The following is a 20,858-nucleotide window of genomic DNA, read 5'->3' on the forward strand; positions in this document are numbered from 1 at the left end:
GGCTAGCTAGGACTCTAAAAGGAAAAAAAGTAAGTGAACTGAACCACGGTATCATTAATAAACTCCTCAATCGTGGATGTACCAGATGCATCTTCTAGTGAAGCCAAAATGAAACCAACCAGAAGAAAAATGAGGCAGCATTTTAAATTTAAAGATAATAAATTATGATTTTATATTAGCTAACTAAAAGGCACAAATATATTCCGAAAGCTATGCCTTGCATCAAAAGCCCTTTTTCAATCCTATTGAATGTTGCATGCTGCAAGAATCCCACATGATCATCTGACAGCCTACAATGCTAACAACGTGCAGCTGCCTTGGCGTCATCAAGCACAAATTTCCACAGCATCAAGAATCTGCATAATTGAAATAGTAACAAGGCATGCACAATCAGGAAAACACATTTCTAAGGAATATCTCCCGTCTTCTGATAAACAATTAGTATTATAAAACAAGGAGATGCTGTAAAGGACTATTTATGTAAGCAGTATGTCCTTAAAGAGAAAGTAGCCTTAGGAATCTTACTGTCATTGGCTAAGAAAAAAGTAGATGGTAGATTAAGAAAATACATAAAGTTCACATTAAAATGACACCTTTCATATACAAAGAATGATCTGTAAAACCTTTAAGTTGTTTAATGCCTTTTGTTAAACATTAGGTTACTAACAATAAGCTCCAAGTTAAAAAACAGGAAAAATATCTAGTTTTTAATGGGTTTTTTTTGTACAAAACCATTACAGAGCACAAGTTGCAAGACATTCTTCTGAACAAAGACAGTGTCAGGGGTTAAGTATTCACAAATTCTAAGCACTGCAAAACACGTTGCTAGGTTGGCTTTAAAATATCTACAAAACTAGTTAAGGCAGAAAGAAGTATGAACAAGTTTTATTTTCTTTTCTGAATTTTTTACTAGCCAACTCTCCTTCACCACTGGTTTTGTACATACTCCAGTCACTAAAGCATTCAATACAATAAGATCGGATCTGCGTCAGTGCCGTTAATAATCCGAAAAGGGAGGAGGAAACTAATTAAAGAAAAATTGGTGTGACCTTTTTATTTAAAGCTCTAAACAAAGACAAGGATGATGATATCAGGAGACCAATGGACAGCCTCCAAACTCCAGATCTTTCATGTATCACAGACTACCATTTTGGTGACTTATCAACTCTAACTGAGGGATGCAACTTCATGTAACTGCTGACATGATGAGGTAATTATGTCTTCCAAAGTATTTAAACACCACTGAATGGAATAACACACGGATGAAAACTACCACAATGGTGACTGTCTTAGCAGATGATCTCCATAGGTATCAACAGCTTTGGAACGCTTGTCTCTCGACTTACTATTATTTACTGTATCGTTCAGACATTACCTCCTCAGATAATTAATACCATTCCTAGCGAAAGGATGTAATAAGGAAATACCTATTTCTCAAGAAAGCCAAACACACTCCTGTTCAGGGATATTGGAGTTGGATGGAATCTGTAACCCTCAGAGCCTGTACAGTCACAATGAATTCCTTCATCAATGTCCTAATGTTACAGAAACTGACTGAACCGAAGAGTACCAGCTTATTTTTTTTCATTTCACCACTCACATTTTCAAGGTGGGGCTCCATACTTATCATCAGTCAACAGTAAAGCTGTCTCCAGCCTTAATACTCTGTCGAATCAATAAAACCTATTTTCTACAAGTTTTCTTGTAAACAATCAGCTTAATAGAAGTTAGAAGGCTACTTTTAAAAACCTAATCATAGAAAGCATAGAAATCATAGAAAGTTGGTTCAAAGACTAACCCCCCTCTCCCCTACCCAAATCTCACTCTGATCTCAATTCATTAATACAAAGATTTCAGATGCCTGTTAGCTAGGTTCTTCATCAAACCTTGCCTAAATTCATTTGTGCTGACAAAACCAAACCAATTCATACCATCATTCCTTAACAAGCTGAAGTTCCAAAAGCAGTGCTCAGAAAACTCAGGATCAATTCACCTGATCAACATTAGGCATTTACACCTGATAATAAGGCATCTAGGATACTTTCATAGACAGCTAATGAAAGGAACAGGCATTTTCAAGTTCTCTTCGCTTTGTTCTAATGCAGAGGTCTGTGACTGCATGGATTAAAATTACAAAAAGCATCTATGGTTTTCCTTTAACCTACAACACATTTATTGCATAAACTACCCCATTTTATACCTCAACTCAGACATTGAAAGTAGGAATACTAAATTGCCAAAATTTTACAAAGTTCCGTGTTTTACAATGCAAGAGGAGAGGAAAGAGAAAGGAAGGAGAAATGCAACATGAGTTTTTGGTAACAAAATGTATAAGCTGATCTTTATTATTTGACAAATACAGCTTACTAATATACCATTTCAGTCATGTACTACATGAGAAAAACTCCATCACAGCCTGTAAAGCAAAAATTTAGGTTTGAGAAAAAATCAGATGTGCAGGCATTTCTTCTCATTTACGCGCTAGGAGAAGAGGACCTGCAATCATCTCATGGCATGAACAGTTTAAAGCTGTTTAAAGCAATCATAGAAAGCAAATTGAATCTCTTCACTCATCACAGTGCTGCAGAGCTAAAACTAGCAGCAGGAAAAGGATGGAAAACAAAGATGCACACACAAATGAACCAAACTTGCAACCTCCTCACCCCTTCTCTCAGTGAACTCCATATCTCCGAGAGAAGGGAGAAGGAGGAGAGAAAAGAAGTTTAAATTCTGACTATTTCCAATATTGCTTTTTGTTTGCTTTGCCATGACAGGGTTCTCTTATCTCAACGTCAGACTGGACCTCTTCACTAAAGACATGCTGAAGGTCCACAGTCTACTTGGTTCTGGCAGGCAAAGCGGTGCCAAGTGTAAAAGTAGGTCAAAATTTCTCACAACGAGCCTTCTTGGCAGCATTTCCTGAAGGTGTTGTAAATACTCAGTAATGGAATGCATATTGGCTATAGCCACTAATGACAAATAAAAGTGACATTATGTTATGAGCCTGTTCACAGGTCTGTGCTCAAGCAAGAAGAGGCATTTCTTCACAGACGCTTCAAACACAATGCATGGCTTTACGTGAGCTCAACAGTCCCTGCTATCTATGAGATGCTATATTTCCATAGGGAAAATCCTTAAATTCTTTTTCTATCCCATCCCAAACTGATATTAAACAGTGTCCATTTCAGAGATGAGTTCAGAATATTACCACTTCCATATTATGGTAATAAAATGAGTAATTCTAAAATCAATAGCTCATTACTTAAATAGGGCATACATTACTTTGACTTTGGGCTATACAAGCCCAGGAACCAATGCAGCTAAAGTTAAATGTAAAATACATCCTATCAAGTGCAGAATATTCCTGTATGAAATACAATCTTAAATATAAAAATTTCCGGACAAAAAAAAGGTCAATCTAAAATCAATTTTGCTTTATTCAAACACTAAATATAAAAAACCCATACTTGTTCATCAGTTCATGTAGCTTCTCTAATACTGTAAGGGTCAAGACTTGCAGTTAGAATTCCTGTAATTTTACAGACTTACTAATGACAAAAAGAAATAAAAAGATCTACCCGTGGTAAGAAAGATACCTGAGATTTGAACTGAGCACTGTTATGTTCAATGTAACAACCATCATTTGTGTAGACTTTTCAAGACAGCAAGAATTTCTACTTTGCTAAAAGCCCATTAAGACAAAACTTGAGGAAGGAAGGAGAATGGTAAAATCCTTCATAAAGACCTTTATTTAAATAAGAATGGTTTTCCTGATTCTTTGCAATCATGCGTCCCCTAGAAATATAATATAACTCTAACTTTTCAGAATTAACAAACCAGACTGCAACCCGCCGAGGCAAAAAAAGTTAAGAGATCACACAAGAAATTCAAACCAGAGTCACAACCATACAAACAGCCTTCTCAACCCACAAACCCTTCAGACAGACGGCTTGCTCTCTTCTTGAATGAGAAGTTATTCTCTCCAAGTTCAGATACCATCAGTTGGCCAAGTAAATCCAAACCTCTTCATTAGGTCTTTTTTTATGTCCTCTCCTCAGCACACTTGCAATATCAATTTTTTTGAAAGATCTACTGAATTCACATATTAGAAGGTTCAAGTACCAGCCCAACAGTAAAGGAAATGCCCTTTTTATACTTTGACAGATGCAATTAAACAATATCTCAACCCTTCCATAAATTTATATACAATGTATATACACAATAAATGAAAGCAGTTACACTAATTCCTTTCAGGCTAAGATAGTAAATTTTTAGTGGCTGCGTTCAAGCCCATAGGACGGCATTCGGGAAATCTATTGAAGGGGAGCTCTTTACTGCATGTTCCAATAGTCAATCCCAGCTAAAAGCACATAAAGAATATTCTCTCTGAATATTTCTCTTTTTTTGGGAAGTTACTTGAACTGATACCATATAAAATGGAAATGATGTCTACAGCAAATCTTGTAAGAGACAAGAGACTTTCAGCAGAAAAATTTTACTGTCATTGCTGGAAGGGGTCAACCTTATTATTTATAGTCATCTGCTGAAATGACTCCAGGAAAAATGGCTAAACCTAGTAGCTAAGGCCTCCAAGATTAATGAAGGCTCTGTTTGCTATTGTTCAAGTTTCCCAGACATTGACTATCCAGATGTAGGTCATACAGAAGAGCCTTCACAGATCTTGCCTAACATGTGAACAGCATTCTCTAGTTCAAGAGGCATTAGGTACACCAGTGAGCATGGTTCTTTACACAGCAAATAGGAGAATACACAGACAGTACCTACGTAACTCATTTACAACCCAAACAGGAAGAACAAGTTGTAGTCAACCCTATATTCAAATCTCATAATACCATCTCTGTAATATGTTGCCATCACTTGGAGAGATTTTCTCGCGTGATGATGCCTTACGCTACACTGCAATGCAACTTTCCTTAAGAATGTGCTTGCTCAGTAAATATATGATATAGCTTTGAACAATAACAGGCTATTATGCTAATGAATAATTCACAAACCAGTGCTGCTGTCTTTGATAGAATATATTCGTAGTTTCTCACTATAATATCTTAAAAAAAAATCAATAATTATTTCCAGCTATTTTTATGAAACATGTTTTAGCATTTTCAGAACAGCTTTTTATTTCCTACATTTTGCTTTTTTCAACTGCTTACTCCCATCTTCTAGCAATGCCTTCTGTAAGTTCTATATACTCTTAAATGAGATATTCAGTAAAAATACAATTACATATTTTGTCGTGTCTCATGTCAACAACACATGCACAGAACTTGCTCTGTACACCTGATCAATCCTGCCAATATAATTTCAGTCACATAACTGGAGAAAGTTAACTTTAAGTCAATGAACTCCTTATCAGATGGCTGGAGACAGAAGTCCAAGAGATATAATGGTGGTACAATAAATAAAATACGACAGAAGGAATGAATAGAATCGCACAGAAGAACTAAAAATGCAAGGTCGTTCTTTCTGCTGTTCAATATCTGAGGCCAAGAGATTATCACAATAGCGTAAATTAAAAACATCATTTCCTTTCTTTGCACTCTTTGTTTGACTTTCTCCTTTCTCCTTCTTGCTCCCGAAACATCAGAATCATTTGTAGGAACTCACAGATGCAAGTGTTTTCTTGTTTCTTCAGAGAGGGTATTGGTGCACAGGCCTACATTTTATTCCATGAAGCTACTACACATAAAGTGGAATTAGGCTGAAGTTGAGCTGCTTCACAAAACTATGCTTTCATTATCATGATCCAGAAGTCTCACTCCCCTACATTTACATTTAACATTTACTGTTAAAACTGAATTAGAGGTTACAGTTGGAGGTATCAGGGCTGCCTATCCTTTGCTAATACAGTTCTCAAAATACTCTTCAGCGTATTCAGAGTAGTTACACTGGAGAACAAGCATTATTTCATCAGGAATTCACAACAACAGTGACTCCAAGCCATTTAACTACTTCCTCAAAAACCAGTTACAAAATCATGGCTGCAAATGGACACGCGGTGTTGAATAAAATGCTTAATATTAACTATGGATTCCAGCATCACAGGTGTCCTCAAGGCAAGTAACTTCAAATTGCTATACAAAGGACGTACTCTAATTTCTTCTCAGCCAACTGTACGTTTCCTTCACAGCTGAATGGCTAACTCAACATAGCCATGTCTTTCTCAGCTGGCTACAGTCAGGTCAAGAAAAGGTATGGCAAAAGAAGAGAGACTATTCCAATACTCCTATGTACTTCCCATAGTCAGGTATTTGTCTTTCAGCTCTCCTGTATCAACACTGTTTCTACAGAATTCAGTAAACAAGCCATCTATTGGATTTTGAATATTTGATACCTTTGGAAAAAAATGAACAGATATTCACTTAGTTACCCAAACCACTAATATCAGCAATGAAATGATTCAATAAGAATTAGGAAGACAGAAAGATTGTGCTACTTTTTCCAGTCCTGTGATTGACAGAGTTGCCCAAAAGATTAACCATAATCACAAAAAAGCAATCTATGTTAAAAATAAGTAATAATGCTATATATGTTAATGAATTTATGCTAGAAAACTTTACAAAGAAATGCAGGTTTTAAAAGAGAAACAGTAAATTTTATGACACAAGAGCAAAGTTATACAATTTCTTTATGGAGAACCAAGTAGAAACTTCCTCCCTCTATGTATGTATATCAGTTCATTCTTTCTCCAGCTTTAATTACACTTAATATCGCATTCTTTGACCTGTTGGAGAAGGGACTTTTTATCTGGGAGTGCAGTGATAGGATGAGGGGGAATTGTTTTAAGCTGAAAGAGGGGATATTTAGATTAGATATTAGGAAGAAATATTTTCCTGCCAGGGTGGTGAGACACTGGAACACAGAGAAGTTGTGACTGCCCCATGCCTAGAAGTGCTCAAGATCAGGTTGGATGAAGCTTTGAGCAGATCCAGTGGGAGGTGTCTCTGCCAATGGCAGGGGTTTGGAAATGGATGGTCTTTAATGTCCCTTCCAACACAAACTATTCTATAATTCCATGATTCTGTGAATACCCAAGTCAATTGATTTGGCTAGTATTACCTCTGTTTTTCCTTCTGTTTTCACCTTAAGTTGCTGAAACTGTAACCACTGAGGTAACATATTGATATAGCAGAACAGGTAGTCAAAGATCTTCCTAGAAATATCAACCATCCAGTAAAAGTCTGATTTTACATTATACAGAGATCTCACGATCAGATATGAAGGAAAAAAATGGTCAATGGTAAGGTTATGATCCTATATATATACACACACACACTATATATATAATATATATATATAGGATTCTTATGTACCCATATGTACGGATATCTGGATATCCATATATGAATACATATACACACTATATACATACCCATGCTACAATGAGTATATATAGTCTTCTTTAAGAGAAATGCTATTATTGTCTTGCATCTACACTGGTGGGGAGAAAACAAAAAAGCATAGTGGGGTGAAGAAAGCTATGAAGTGAGAATTTAAAACAGAAAAGCTTCATTCTTCTCTCTTAATTTTGTCTGTATTTTCAAAATAAACAGTCATTTAAAGTACAACAAATAACAAAGCAGAAGCTAAACATGAAACATTCAGGCAGGTGTCCTTCTAGCATAGAACATAAGAGTTATAACGCAGAGTCCTTCAAGCCGTTTCATACAGAAATTCCATCAATCACATTAGTATTTTGGGCTACAGCACACTCCACTTATACCTGACACTTTGTAGCAATTTTCACTTGTAATTACCAAGCATTTGAGCAATCTAAGCTTGCACTATGAAAATATTAATATTCATCGTTCATACTATAAGCTTTGAACAAACAGACTATGCAAACACAAACATATGTTTAGGCAACTAGCATATTTATTCACCTTATTTTTTAGGTTTGTGTTTTTCTAGCCCGAACCAGCTGCAGTTCCAGCCTCGGCTATTGCCACCAAACCACACACATACAGGAATTTTCTCCCTAAGCACCTTAACACATAAAGTATGTGTTCAAAAGGGAATAATAATAATAGCTAATAATAACAATGCTGCTTTTCTATATAGGTTTTTATCAACAGTTTTCCAAACGTTTTTGCTAAATGTTGTCAGTATTATCACAGACAACCACAGTAACAAGGAAAAGAACATGTTCAAGGCTACTGAAAAGAACAAGTAACAGAGGTAGAACCAGGAAAGGAAACCCAGATCTAAGATAATGGTATGAGGCTATGAAAACATAACTATACATAACAATAAAGATTGTCTTCAGCTGATGCGGCATCTAAATTAGCTCATAAAGCTTTCTAATCAATCTCTTTGTTGATTTTGGAGTTGGCATATGTTTGACAGGACTTTGAATATTTTCCTTCACTTTTTAGAGACCACTGGAACGTATGAGCAATCATGCTGGGATGGACATGTGTTGGTCCATGGAACCCAACAGCCTGTCCGTGCCAAAAGCAGAGAAGGGTGTAGGAGACGGACAAGCGCATTTGGTGCTTCCCCAGAGTACTCCATCAGCCCCCAGCCACACTGCACTACTTTCTCCTTGTCTTATTGGAAAAATATGGTACACCGTGTTCTCTTCCCCTTGTATAGTTTTGTCTCAACTGGGATTTCTGTAACACATTTTAGTCACACTTTCACTAAGGAAAACAAAAATGTGTTTTATTAACACTTTTTAAATGTGTTACAAGCCCTTTGAGGAAGAAGTTTGACATTACAGGTCTTTATAACAATTATTAAGCTCACTATACATTTTGGTAGAGTAACTTGATTTGCTCAGCCACTTAGAGAGTCTAAATATACTAAAGGCTGAACATAAATAAATTATGAAATATAGGAAAGAGACTGGTGATTTCACAACTGGTGATAACCACAGGTTTCAAATTAGTTTTAAGGGATCCCTCAGGGTTTCCATCACACTCTGTTTGCTATGATGAGCAGGAGGAATTAGTCCTCCTGTCCTCCATTCCTTGGAAACAAAATACAGCTCTAATCACAAGAAGTCAGAGTAAGCCTGACAGTTTATTTCAGCTTTACAGATGAAAGTATTTCACTTAAAATTCTACATTGTACAGAAATCATCATCAGTGCTAAAATTTCAATACAATTTTCTCACACCTTAGTATAAGGCACATTACAACTAAGTTTCAAGTTCTGTCTCCAAACAAGTGATATATTGACAAAAATATGGAGAAAAGTTTTTCTAAGAGCTTTTTCCCACTTTTTCTTCTCCAAGAGCTTTTAAAACACGATATAGAGAAACTTAGATTTTCTAGGATTTTACTTAAAATAAATTCTTTTTCTCATGTTCCTTTAAAAATCCTGATCAATCACCATATTATGTTACAGTCTCATTAACATCAAAAAGGAGGTGGCACCTCTACCTTGTTTCTGAAATATATTCTCAGCTCCCTCCATTTCTCTAATGACACTAAGCCCTTGAGGTATTTTAAGCCTACACCAAATTTTGTTTACTTCTCTGTGAAACAGCTGGAGAAACGTCCATCCTAACATTATCATAATTATCAGCAACTTTATTAAAGCATGGACAGTTTAGCCCACAACTTTGGTCGCAGTTATAAATCATTGACTTTTCTCTCTTCATCAGCTGGTAGCTGTACTCTGCTTTATTTAAATTGGCAGTTGCTTTTCTTAATTAAGTCAATGTTGAGTGGGAATCTCTCCCTATTGCCCTCTTTTCTTTTGATGTCCAGTTATCGGTTGCATTCACGCATGATTTCTAGAAATACGAAACCTTTTATTTTGTAAGTACTGGAGACAGGGTAAAAAATTTCGCATTATCCTTTCAAGTGAATTGAGTCACTAGCTTTTAAATGTGTTTCAGAGTGTATCATACCTGAAGTGCTCACAGTAGAGGTATAAACCACTTCTGCTATAGCTACAACTGTTCTACAAAACTAAATCTAACAATGCTACACTATCAGTCTTTGGAAATGCTTGTTTAAAGGCTCACACAATCAGCTACTCAACATCAGCCCTGGTTTTCAATTCTAATATCAAACTTCCAATTCTGAGACCTGTTACCTGTGTCCAACATTTTATTTTTTAATTTAAAACCCAGATAAATTAGAAGATACACAGGTAGCAGTCTCTTCTAGTGCACGTTTAACTTAACATTCATTGTTCTTCTTTTAGGAATTTTGCCATCAAATCTTTTGTTGATCCATTTCAGTCTAAACTAAGCCTTCGTTAGGCATTATTTCTCCAGAATACAAGACAAAATTCTATGTCAGAGAAAGCAGCCCCCCCAGCAATATCACCAGCTATTCAATTGGATTATCTGCCAATCATTCAACTCTACCATCCCCACCTGCATGCCAAAACCTCTGAGGACAGAGCTAGCATCTGTCTCTTGGCTCAGTGAAAGAATAATACTTTCAATAGACCTGGCTAGAGAATTGCTTTATCCACCAGGTTCTTGGCATTCATCTGAAATGCCAGGTACAGGTTTAAGATGAAGCAGTCTAACACACATGCTACTCAAGCCCCGAACCTCTTTATTGCTGGTGAACGTGCTCACACTGGCTATTGCTTGCTCTTTAGCAAGTCCCTTTTTGTAGGGTGTGACTCCACCCAATTGATAAAGAAACACAACTCCAGCACATCTATTCATCCCAAGACAAAACAAGACATCCTCCTCCTATCAACCTTATGTTTTACACAATGAAAGAGACCAACATTACTTAGAGCATGAAAATCTATCCGTTTCTGCCTTCTCAATAGTTACTTCGTTTGAGATTAAGAAAAGAGGTGAGAAAAGAAAAGTGCTTTAAAGCGTTGCTCCCATTGGAGGAAAGCCCACAGTGTGAGCTTAACAGTTATTTGTTCCTTTTGGCCTGCCAAAACTTAAAAATGCATCACTTGCAATCAGAGGCACCATATGTTGGCTTTTGCTCATCTAGTGATTAGGTGAGAGGAAGGCAGCCAAAGGTGTAGCGGGGCAGGGAATTAAAGGTCACAGAGAGGAAGCTAAGTCATCGCAGAGGAGGCTAGGAGACAGGAATGTAAAACACTAATCACCATAAACTTATTCCTTTTCCCTGGAAAACAAACATTTTAATCTCCTGTTTCCCTTTGCTCTATACTTGCATCTAAATACGCGGCTCTCAATTCTAACTAACCTGGTATCACATCCTCACGATCTTTTCTTGCTGTCCTCAACCTTCTGTCATTTCCATTCTTTTTTCCTTTTCTCTATTTTAATTCAGAAAACTTTACTCCTCCCCAAGCACAGGACACAGGCTGCTGCTTTCAATTCTGACATTTAAATCCATCCTGTCCTCCAGCATCCGGTTGGAGGAGTTGCAGAGAAAATACCGTTGAGCTTGAGAGCATCAGTTGCTGTGCAGGAAATGGCACATCCATCAAATCATGGCGCTTGCAATCAGGACCTTCTGTACCCATAGCTACATAGTTAGGTTTTCACTAGCGCTAGAGTTGGATGCTTAAATCTTTTTAGAAGGGGCATTTTAATTTGAAAGTTGAGAAGAGCTATATATTTTTTTTCAGCCTTGGCCCTAGAAGCTGTTGGACTTTCTTTGCTAGTGCCTTACCCCTGAAAATTAAAGCAAACATCTAGCCTAGAAAACAACTTACAAATTTTAATCACTACTTGCAAACCCTCAGTTGCTAAAATCAGGATCTTACTGAAGTGCTTTAAACAAACTTCACTATCAAAGCAGCAAACAACTTCAAAATGCACTTACAAGTTCACAGAAACTCTTACCACTCGTTGTATAGTTTTGCATCTTCCTTTAAGTGTATTAGACCTTGAAAAGTGCATCTTCATGCAATTATACTACAGATTTCAATGACGAAATACTACAGTTCAGATACAAACACACACACACTTTTTGACTGCTGTTTCAGGAATTACTTTAAGTATTTTCTATAGTCACTGCAATGAAAAGCTCCGTTGTGGCAGCACACAACAGCAGGGGAGGCAAAGTTCAAAGTTGTTTATTAGCAAGTAAAACCATTTTCATTAGAAATTAAATAACTGTAAATGAGGAACTTCACATTTTATATCTCCACCTGTTCCACAAAATCTACAATGCCTTAACTATTGATTAAACATATATGTAATTTTCCAAATTGTATTAAATTACATTCTTCAAGTTAATGAGGCACAAGGTGTTAAAAATGAGCTCATTCCATCTCTCTGCCTCACACACTAAAAGCAGTTCAGTGCTGTCAGACTACTGTACTCACAGTGAATGAATTAATTCAAAAGAGGCATCATATTGTAAGCATTACATTAGATATACATTACAACTGGAAGCATACTCAGATATTATTCCTACTATCTCCTGGACAAAAACTGAGCTATGAATATATGCAAAAAAAGTTAAAATACTGCTGTTCTTACTTCTTTCCACCAGAGAAAAGCAAACCAAGGATTATGTGTAAAACTGATGCCTGCAAGCTAAAGAGAACTGTAAAATCACTTTCAACTTCTTATTATTAATGTATCAGTCCAGAATAAAGGAACACAATTAATAAAGTTATTTTTAAGAATGAACAGCATCCATTTTAACATGCTTGCTCCAGTTCTGCTAGAGATCAATTGAACAGCAAAAACTTAAGAGAAAACATCGGTACAGTGGAACTGGTGTCATCCAACAGAAAACCAAAAAAAAGTTAGTTGTGTCGACAGAGAAAGGTCCATTCTCTACATAATGATACTTCTCTCAGTGTCTCCCTCACTGCTCTGCAGGCCTAGACAGAACCAACATGAAAATGTGGCAAGCAGGATATAAAAATATAATAACAGCTCTTATACATGCGCTTGATTTGTGTAAAGAACCTTTTGCCTGCATGTAACAGTTTGCTGCTGATGGCTGTACGCAAGCAAGCAGCCCTCAGCAAGTACATATGCTCGATTCACCGCAACAGGGAAAGGGGACCACTGCTATGCCATATCCAGGAAAAAGTCCCTTAGCTCCCTGTTGCATGTCTCACAGCTTGCAAACATAGAATCACCAAGTTGGAAAAGACCTCTGAGATTATCAAGTCCAACCATACCTATCTGCTACTAAACCATATCCTTAAGTACCGCATCTACCCATGTTTTAAACACCTCCAGGGATGGAGACTCTACCACCTCCCTGGGCAGCCTCTGCCAGGGCTTGATGAAGCTTTTAGTGAAGAAACTTTTCCTAATGTCCAATCTGAACCTCCCGTGGTGCAGCTTGAGGCCATTCCCCCTTGCCCTATCACCTGTCACTTGGGAGAAGAGGCCAACACCCATCTCTCCACAACCTCCTTTCAGGTAGTTGTAGGCAGTGATAAGATCTCCCCTCAGCCTCCTCTTCTCCAGGCTAAAGAACCCCAGTTCCCTCAGCCGCTCCTCGTAAGACTTGTTCTCCAGCCTCTTCATCAGCTTCTTTGCTCTTCTCTGGACACGCTCCAGAGCCTCAACATCCTTCTTGTGGTGAGTGGCCCAGAACTGAACACAGGATTCAAGGTGTTTTCTCACCAGTGCCGAGTTACAGGGGTAGAATCACCTCCCTGGACTTGCTGGCCATGCTGTTTCCAATACAGGCCAAGATGCCACTGGCCTTCTTGGCCACCAATGACCAGAATTCTTCAAAAGGTTATCATACATTTAAAATATAAATTTAAAGTGATGAGTAATTGCTTTTTTTTCCCCCAGAAGGAAGACAATATATTTACGTAAAATATCCACACGAAACCAGGTATCAAACTGGAGCACTTCTGCATCAAATTGAGAGCTTCCACTAAAACAGTTGTAAATAAAAATTTAATTTCTCTGTAACACATCTAATGTTTAAACTACAAAGACGCAGCACAACTTTGGGACAAAGACTTAAGTCTTTGGTGGATTCTGCAAGTTAAAAAAATAAATAAATAAAAAGCACTTCACAGCATGATGAATTACAGCAGTACAAAGCTGCAGATGTGCCAAGGAGTCTCTGAGCTGTCTAGGATTAAAGCTTATACTGCTCTCTCTGGCAGTGCAGATGACAACATCACAGCAAATTGCTGGAATATACAGCTGAGTAGAATCGCGCTTTTCAGTTATGTGTTTGTATGTAAATTGGCTTTTGAAGGAGTTGCTTCTGTCAGCTTCCATGCTCAGGAAACGTTGATGCTGCCACTTGACTCCAAATAAGGACGCTGGGGTTAGTGAATTAAGCTTTTAATTAAGCTTTCTTACACATACCTCCTAGACTACACAATCCAATTTTCCTCTTTTTCATCATCCAGAAGAACAGAACTAAAACCAGAAGGCAAATCAATTTGGTCCTGTTGTTAACTTTGTGGCAACAAGCCTTCTAAAAAGGTTATTTATTATTACATCCTCTCCCGTGAACTTCTTAATACTCCTGTAGCCACAGGCTGTCAAGAAAAGACACCAAGAAAACTTCTCCCATGCAGTGATTACTACTAGTTAAAGTGGTTAGGAAAAAAAAAGAGATGTGAAAGTCAATTGTTGTGGAGAAAGAAAACACCGAAGAGGTAAGAAACCTCACATTTACATCGCATGCTTCATAATTGCATTGAAGTTGGCATTCAATTATGCTATTGACTTTTGCTGTTTCACTGTTCTGTTGGGAGGGAGATGATGCAATAAATGAAGGAGTAAAAGTTTCCACTGTTGTGTTCTAAGGTTTCCAAATCCATGAAGGCAACTGGATCATGTTTTCAATCAAATAAGTTTATAATCTTTACACAGTACCAAAATTGCTCATATTATTTATGCCACCAGACTATGAAAACTCAGTAACCATCTTATCATCAGTCACATCACATTTAAAAAGGTGCTAACATTTTACATTTTATATTAAACAACTGAATAATTCCACAGATTTTAATCTGATAATTTTGTCTTCTGTTTTTCCTGACTGAAAAATTCACAGTCCTGTCTTGAGATAATTAATTTCCTCACTTAAAAAGCAGATAAAGAATAATAATTTCTAAATATTCACCTTGATTTTTAGTACTTCAAAAAATAATGTATTCTTTTAAATTCCAACATCCATTACACACTTTAGCAATTATTTCTGTGCAACCTCAATGAAATAACCAACTTAAGGCCTACAAATAGTTTTCTTTGAATTAAAGATATTCCTGAAGTCTAACTAGGCTTCTGAAGAATATTTATAAAACTGTGAAAGCTTTTGCTTTGCTGGTCACAATACTGACCATCCAGCCTAGACAAGACTGACCCAAACAATCATTTTTCCTAACAAACTCAATGGGATCCCTCCCTGCTGCAGGCCTCAAAAACATCTCCAAGTTGCCTTGATCACTGCTGACAACAAAGACAGGGAAGACAAAACTCCATGTCAAAGCAGCCTTACAATATATCCTGGCAACAGTGTTGGTGTATCTGCCCTTTAAGACAAGGGGTAGTGGTTTTAAGCTAAAAGAGGGTAGATTTAGACTGGATATAAGGAAGACATTTTTTACAGTGAGGGTGTTGAAACACTGGTACAGATTTTCTAGAGAGGTGGTTGATGCCCCATCCCTGGAAACATTCAAGGTCAGGTTGGACACAGGTCTGAGCAACCTGACCAAGTTGAAGATGTCCTTGCTCATTGCAGGGAAGTTGGACTGGATGACCTTTAAAGGTCTCTTCCAATCCAGATCATTCTGCAATTCTATTCTATGATTTTTCCTCCTCTCTGTGGCTCTAAGGCACGTCAAGCAAGTACAGCCTCAGGCCCAAGGCTTTTCTTGGGGTCTGACACTACGGTTGCTGCCTGCTTGGTCCATCTTGGGGACACAGAAAGAAACTTTACCCACCCCACTTGCCACCTCAGCCTCTGGAGCTGCAGCCTGGGTCAAAAGTCCAGGGGCACATATTTACTCCTGCTTGTCCAATAAGAGATCCTGTAAGGACAAGAAACGTAATCCTCTCTCATGTGTACCATTGCAACAAAACCCATCCTTCCCTTCAACATTTGTCCATCTGCATCAGATTAAAGGAAAATGATTGAAAGAAATTAGTTCTCCGAAGTTTTAATAAATAGTAAAGGAATGTCAGCAGTAGCAGTGCCTGACAGCTGCGAGAGACGGCATCATTTTTGCATAACAGAATTAATGTATCCCATCAGCATTTAAAGCAGATAATACATTAGGCTTGGTAGTTTCAAATATTTTATTTGTATGACGTTTAATGACTATTTGTACTGGCAAGCAAGTCTCATTGCCTTTCCACATATAAGTACACTACCCATTTTCCTTAAGTATTAACGTATGGAAAACTGATCTCTTACGCCAAGCTGAAATAGGATTTAATGAACCTCCATTACTCAAGCTGCAAATTTTCCTAAAGATGAAAAATACCATGTACAATGTATTTTCCTGCATGTGAATAAGCCCATTAATGTAGATTTCTGAACAGAGTGTTTCTACTCAGCAATTTTTGCCCTTTGGGAGGGGGAAAGAAAAGGAGAAGGGAGCAGACACTTCCCCTCTCTCCTCCCCATCATCTCCAGAAAGGAACAGGATTGGTTTTGTTAATACGTTGGTTTCAAAGCTCTTCTTAGTACATAGGCACAATTGCCTTCTGACAAATGTTTATTAAAATTTAGCTGCAAGCAGTTCAATCTGCTTTACTGTATTCTTCCCTTACTTTGATAGGAAATGACAACAGAGAAAGCAATGAAAGCAGTACAAATTTGGAAGCATCGAGAACTGCCGTTAGTTTGACATCTTGTTTGCCTCTTTTAACAATTCCTCTCCCTGAAGAAGCTCATGCTAGGTACTAAATCTGTACATACTAACAAGACATACTAATCTCTTAAATGCAAATTCTTGTTCTTTACCAGCAATACGTAAGCACCGGTAAAATCACCACTTAGATGTATAAAAAGCTGATTTGTAGCCTCAGTCAAGTATCTGAAATGCAACTTGCTGTGCTATTGCAGTTTTAGTACAGCAAGTCCTTGAACTCTATTTTGTTCAGGAAAAAAGTATCAGAATGGCTTTTCACACCATATAGTGTTTGTAAAGAATGAAAAAGGAAGTTCACCTTTCATCATGGTATATTTTCTCTATGAATACGTCATTACAGTAAGTTATGCTATGCTCCTCAGAGAAACGAGTTAATGAGTTTTTTCCTTTCCAGCAATTAACTAGGTTTGGAAACTTGGACATGAAAACTTGTTTTGTTTGTTTGTTTTTTTTTTTTTAGTTTTTCTGCTGTTACTTTACAAAAATTCTAAAATTACTGTGCTTATCTCGACTTAGAAGTGTGTTAAGCAAGTCTACTTTTCCACTGTATTTCTTAGAATTTCCTATTAATTCAATCCTCTCCTACCTTTCCCACTCAGTTTCCACTTGTTCTGCTGGACTGCCATTATTACTCTTCAAAATGAGTCCATGGGGTTTCAGATTCTCTGGAAACTGTCCTTGAGTTTCTTCAAAACTCTGCTTTACTTAAAAGCTGCCAGAAGAACTCTTGCTTTCCCTCTTAGTGCTCAGACAATTAACAGAAATCAATGCGAAAATCAGGAACAACTGCAGACGTATTTCATACCTAGTTTCTCAATAATACGGGTGTACGAAAGTTATCACTTTATCTGACAAACTTTTGTGCTCATTTGTAGGCCTGAATCAGCTAATGAAGTTTAATTTTTGAGTGTTTTGGTGTTACACTATACAAGCATAATACCTTAAGAGGGAAAATAAAACACCCTAAACCCCCCAAAATAAACGAAAAAGCATTCCTTCTTTCCCCTCAAACATCTTACATACTTTCCATGACTTTTCAAACTGTGGAGCATAATCCACTCACTCCCATCAGCTCACTGGTTAAAAGACACACGTTCATAAGATGAGGTTCAAGCCCTTGGTCTGAATGTATCTTTTGGTCTCCTGCTTTCAAAGTAACCTCTCTAAACAATTGAGTATTACCTATTCCAGAAGGCAGACAGCATTATTCTCTCCCAATAATGGACATGAATTTTCTTGGGAAAAGGACAACGAAAATTCCATATGCTTTAGAATCAATAGCACCCTACTCCAAGGGGAAAAAAAAAGATTTTGATGGAACTGACATTTTCAAATGACAAATCTTTTGCTAGAAAGTAGCAGTCCAAGTGGGACTATTTGGTATTTCTGAAGCAACATGTTGCGGCCACACCTTCTAGCTTTACAGAAACAACCCTATCCATTAACACCGACATGTAGAGACAAGGCTATGAATTTTATAGAATAATGATCACTCAAAGAATCTTGTAAAATGTCAACTCTGCTCACTGGAAATGTAACCAGTAACCTGTTAGGTTGTTCTACAGAACAGTTATGTGTTTCACAGTACAGACTAACAGCTTCTCTTGACAACTTTATCATTACTAGACCACCCAGTCCAATACATCGTTGTCCAACAATGCAAAGCTCTAGTAACTCAGCTAATCATGTCAGGGGAATACATAAGCCGTTGACATGGAGTTTCTCTATTCCTATGTCACAGCAGCAAGAGCTGATACCCTACAGTACACCATACATAACAAGAGGAAGATAGCCTCCAAGAGAGGATGATTGTAGCCCAAAACCACAAGCCTGTTCTTCTTTCCACTGTGTCACCAAACCTTCCCTCTTCAGCAAACATTGCAACACCCTTTCAAATAAAAAAATCAAGGGACTGCAGATTTACATTTTTTTTAAATATTTACATATTTTTAAATATTTACAAGCTTTCAGAGCTCTGCACATCGACTGTCAGGAACACAGAAAGACATCTTGGGTATCCAAACTACTTCAGCTGACATGAACTTCATCCTCCATCTCCAAATTATTTAATTGATGTAGAAACTATGCATGACCGTCAGAACAAGGATTAAGATCACATAGTAAAACCAACAGTTACATTTTCTTTCTATTTTTAAAATAAAGCGTGTTACACGAAACTCTGCCATCATTGCCTCATATGGTTCAGAATTCACCTCTGACAAAAACCGTGTTATTCTTGAAAAGTAAAATTCCCCAAGCTGGAAGTAGACAATCAAAAGAAAAGCATAATGATTCCAGTATGCCACCATAATTTTCTCAAAAGACACCAACAGCTAACTGAGGTTCTGTGCTTTAAATCATCCTTACTAACAGAAGTTGGGTGAACGTCCAATGCATGCGAGACAAGAAACTGCTTAAAAATCATGACTCCTCAGCAGAAACTGCAAATAAATAATCTAATTTCTAAATTCCTCACTACTCACAGCCTAATTTCTACTTAGGATCAAAAGATATTTTTCAGAACAACAAATCACATTTTATTTTGGTTTTCTTGTCAGCAAGTATGATTCTGTGAACAGATATAAAAGGCCTGGTCTCGTGAAGTATCCAACAACTTAAGTGGTCCTTGACTGTAGAAGCAGAAGGAGCACAGCGCTTCCATGAAATGCTTATCTCTTCCAGCACTTATGAAAAAAAAAAGTGATATTCATTACTTCATTACTGACTATTTTTGTAGACACATCCCATGTGAAAAAAGTAAGCTGTGATAAAAAACAATTTAGATGTAGAATGATATCTTGAGAAGCTCTGCTTAGTAATCTGCTTCCCTCTTGCCTTCAAAAGTCTAAACCAAATGCAACAATTAAATAAAACCCAGAAAGATTTTGTAAACAGATTGCAAGCAAAAAGAAAAATTCTTACCTTGAAGCATCAAAGCTGTCATAGGATCCAACTGTGTAGTGTCTAAACAGCTTCTTTGTTCTATCTGTTCGTGTTTCTGCACAAAGAAAAGAGAACTTCTAATAATACCCCTGTATTTCTTAATCAACTGCTTTTCAATTTGCAATTTCAAAGTACATTTTCTGCAATATGTCAATAAAAGAAAATTTACAGTACTTCACAGACTCACAGAATGATTGAGGACAGAAGAGACCTCTAGATGTCACCTCGTCCTACCCCCCTTTTCAAACAGGTCCACCTACAGCCAGCAGCTCAGGACTGTTTCCTGACAGCTTTTTAATATCCCTAAGGCAGGAGACTCCACAACCTCCAGGAGCAACTTATTCCAGTGCTCAGTCATCCTCACAGTAAGGAAGCATTTCCTTATGTTTCTTTACAGTGAATTAACATGATTTCATGGCATTTTGAAAAAATTTTTTTACTTTGAGAGAAACTTGAGAGTTTCTTTTATCATATCATACACATCAAGTAAATAAGGAGAACTTCTTATATATCGTGCATAATTGACAGGTTTTATAGTTCCATCCACATTCTCAGCGGCAAAAACCTTTCAACTCCAATCTTTGGTCCTTTTATAGTTTGGACTAAGAAGAAAAATACAAGAAGAAAGAAAAAAATAAAGAAACACATATTTGAAAGGCTGAAAAAATAGGCAAAAGAATGTAAAACAGTATATTTTGTTTAAATTTACAAACACGCAGACAAAACCAGCGTTACTGCTATAATTTTATTATGCATACAGAGAATGAGGTAGAGGGAAATGTAGCTGCCCACATTCATTGCCATCAATCAAGTCTCACAGGAAATAGTGCTATGAAACTTGTACTGCCATTGCAAACGCAAACAACACAACACAAAAAACTCAAAGAAACCCTATATCTGGGAAACACGAAGAACAAAGGAATAAAATACAACATCATATCTACAAAACAAGGCTTTTAAAACCTCAAATACATAAAAAGAGTTACATTTATGCCTTTTCTTAAGAAAAAACATTCACCCCAGCAAACCAGCTCCCACATCTAGTAGTTGCAGCATTAAATCAACCCAGAGGACTACGAACTTCAGGTTTACAAGTATTTCTACAATTCACCAATATTAACTCTGTTTTAGCATGAGTATAACAGTTAAAGTGCTTTGTTTAGAACCAT

General features: G+C 37.1%; 1 protein-coding gene across 11 annotated transcripts in view; it reads right to left on the minus strand.

The window, feature by feature from the left end:
* The window catches only part of SHANK2 (SH3 and multiple ankyrin repeat domains 2), a 369,360-nt gene that overhangs the window by 146,195 nt on the left and 202,307 nt on the right, over positions 1-20,858 (minus strand). For all 11 annotated transcript variants that reach the window (XM_054067527.1, XM_054067524.1, XM_054067526.1 and 8 more), the window contains one exon: positions 19,669-19,744. In XM_054067527.1, coding sequence (XP_053923502.1) covers positions 19,669-19,744 — 76 coding nt within the window. The remainder of the gene's footprint in view (positions 1-19,668; positions 19,745-20,858) is intronic.

This window comes from Cuculus canorus, chromosome 5 (assembly GCF_017976375.1).
Source record: "Cuculus canorus isolate bCucCan1 chromosome 5, bCucCan1.pri, whole genome shotgun sequence".
Taxonomy (NCBI): domain Eukaryota; kingdom Metazoa; phylum Chordata; class Aves; order Cuculiformes; family Cuculidae; genus Cuculus; species Cuculus canorus.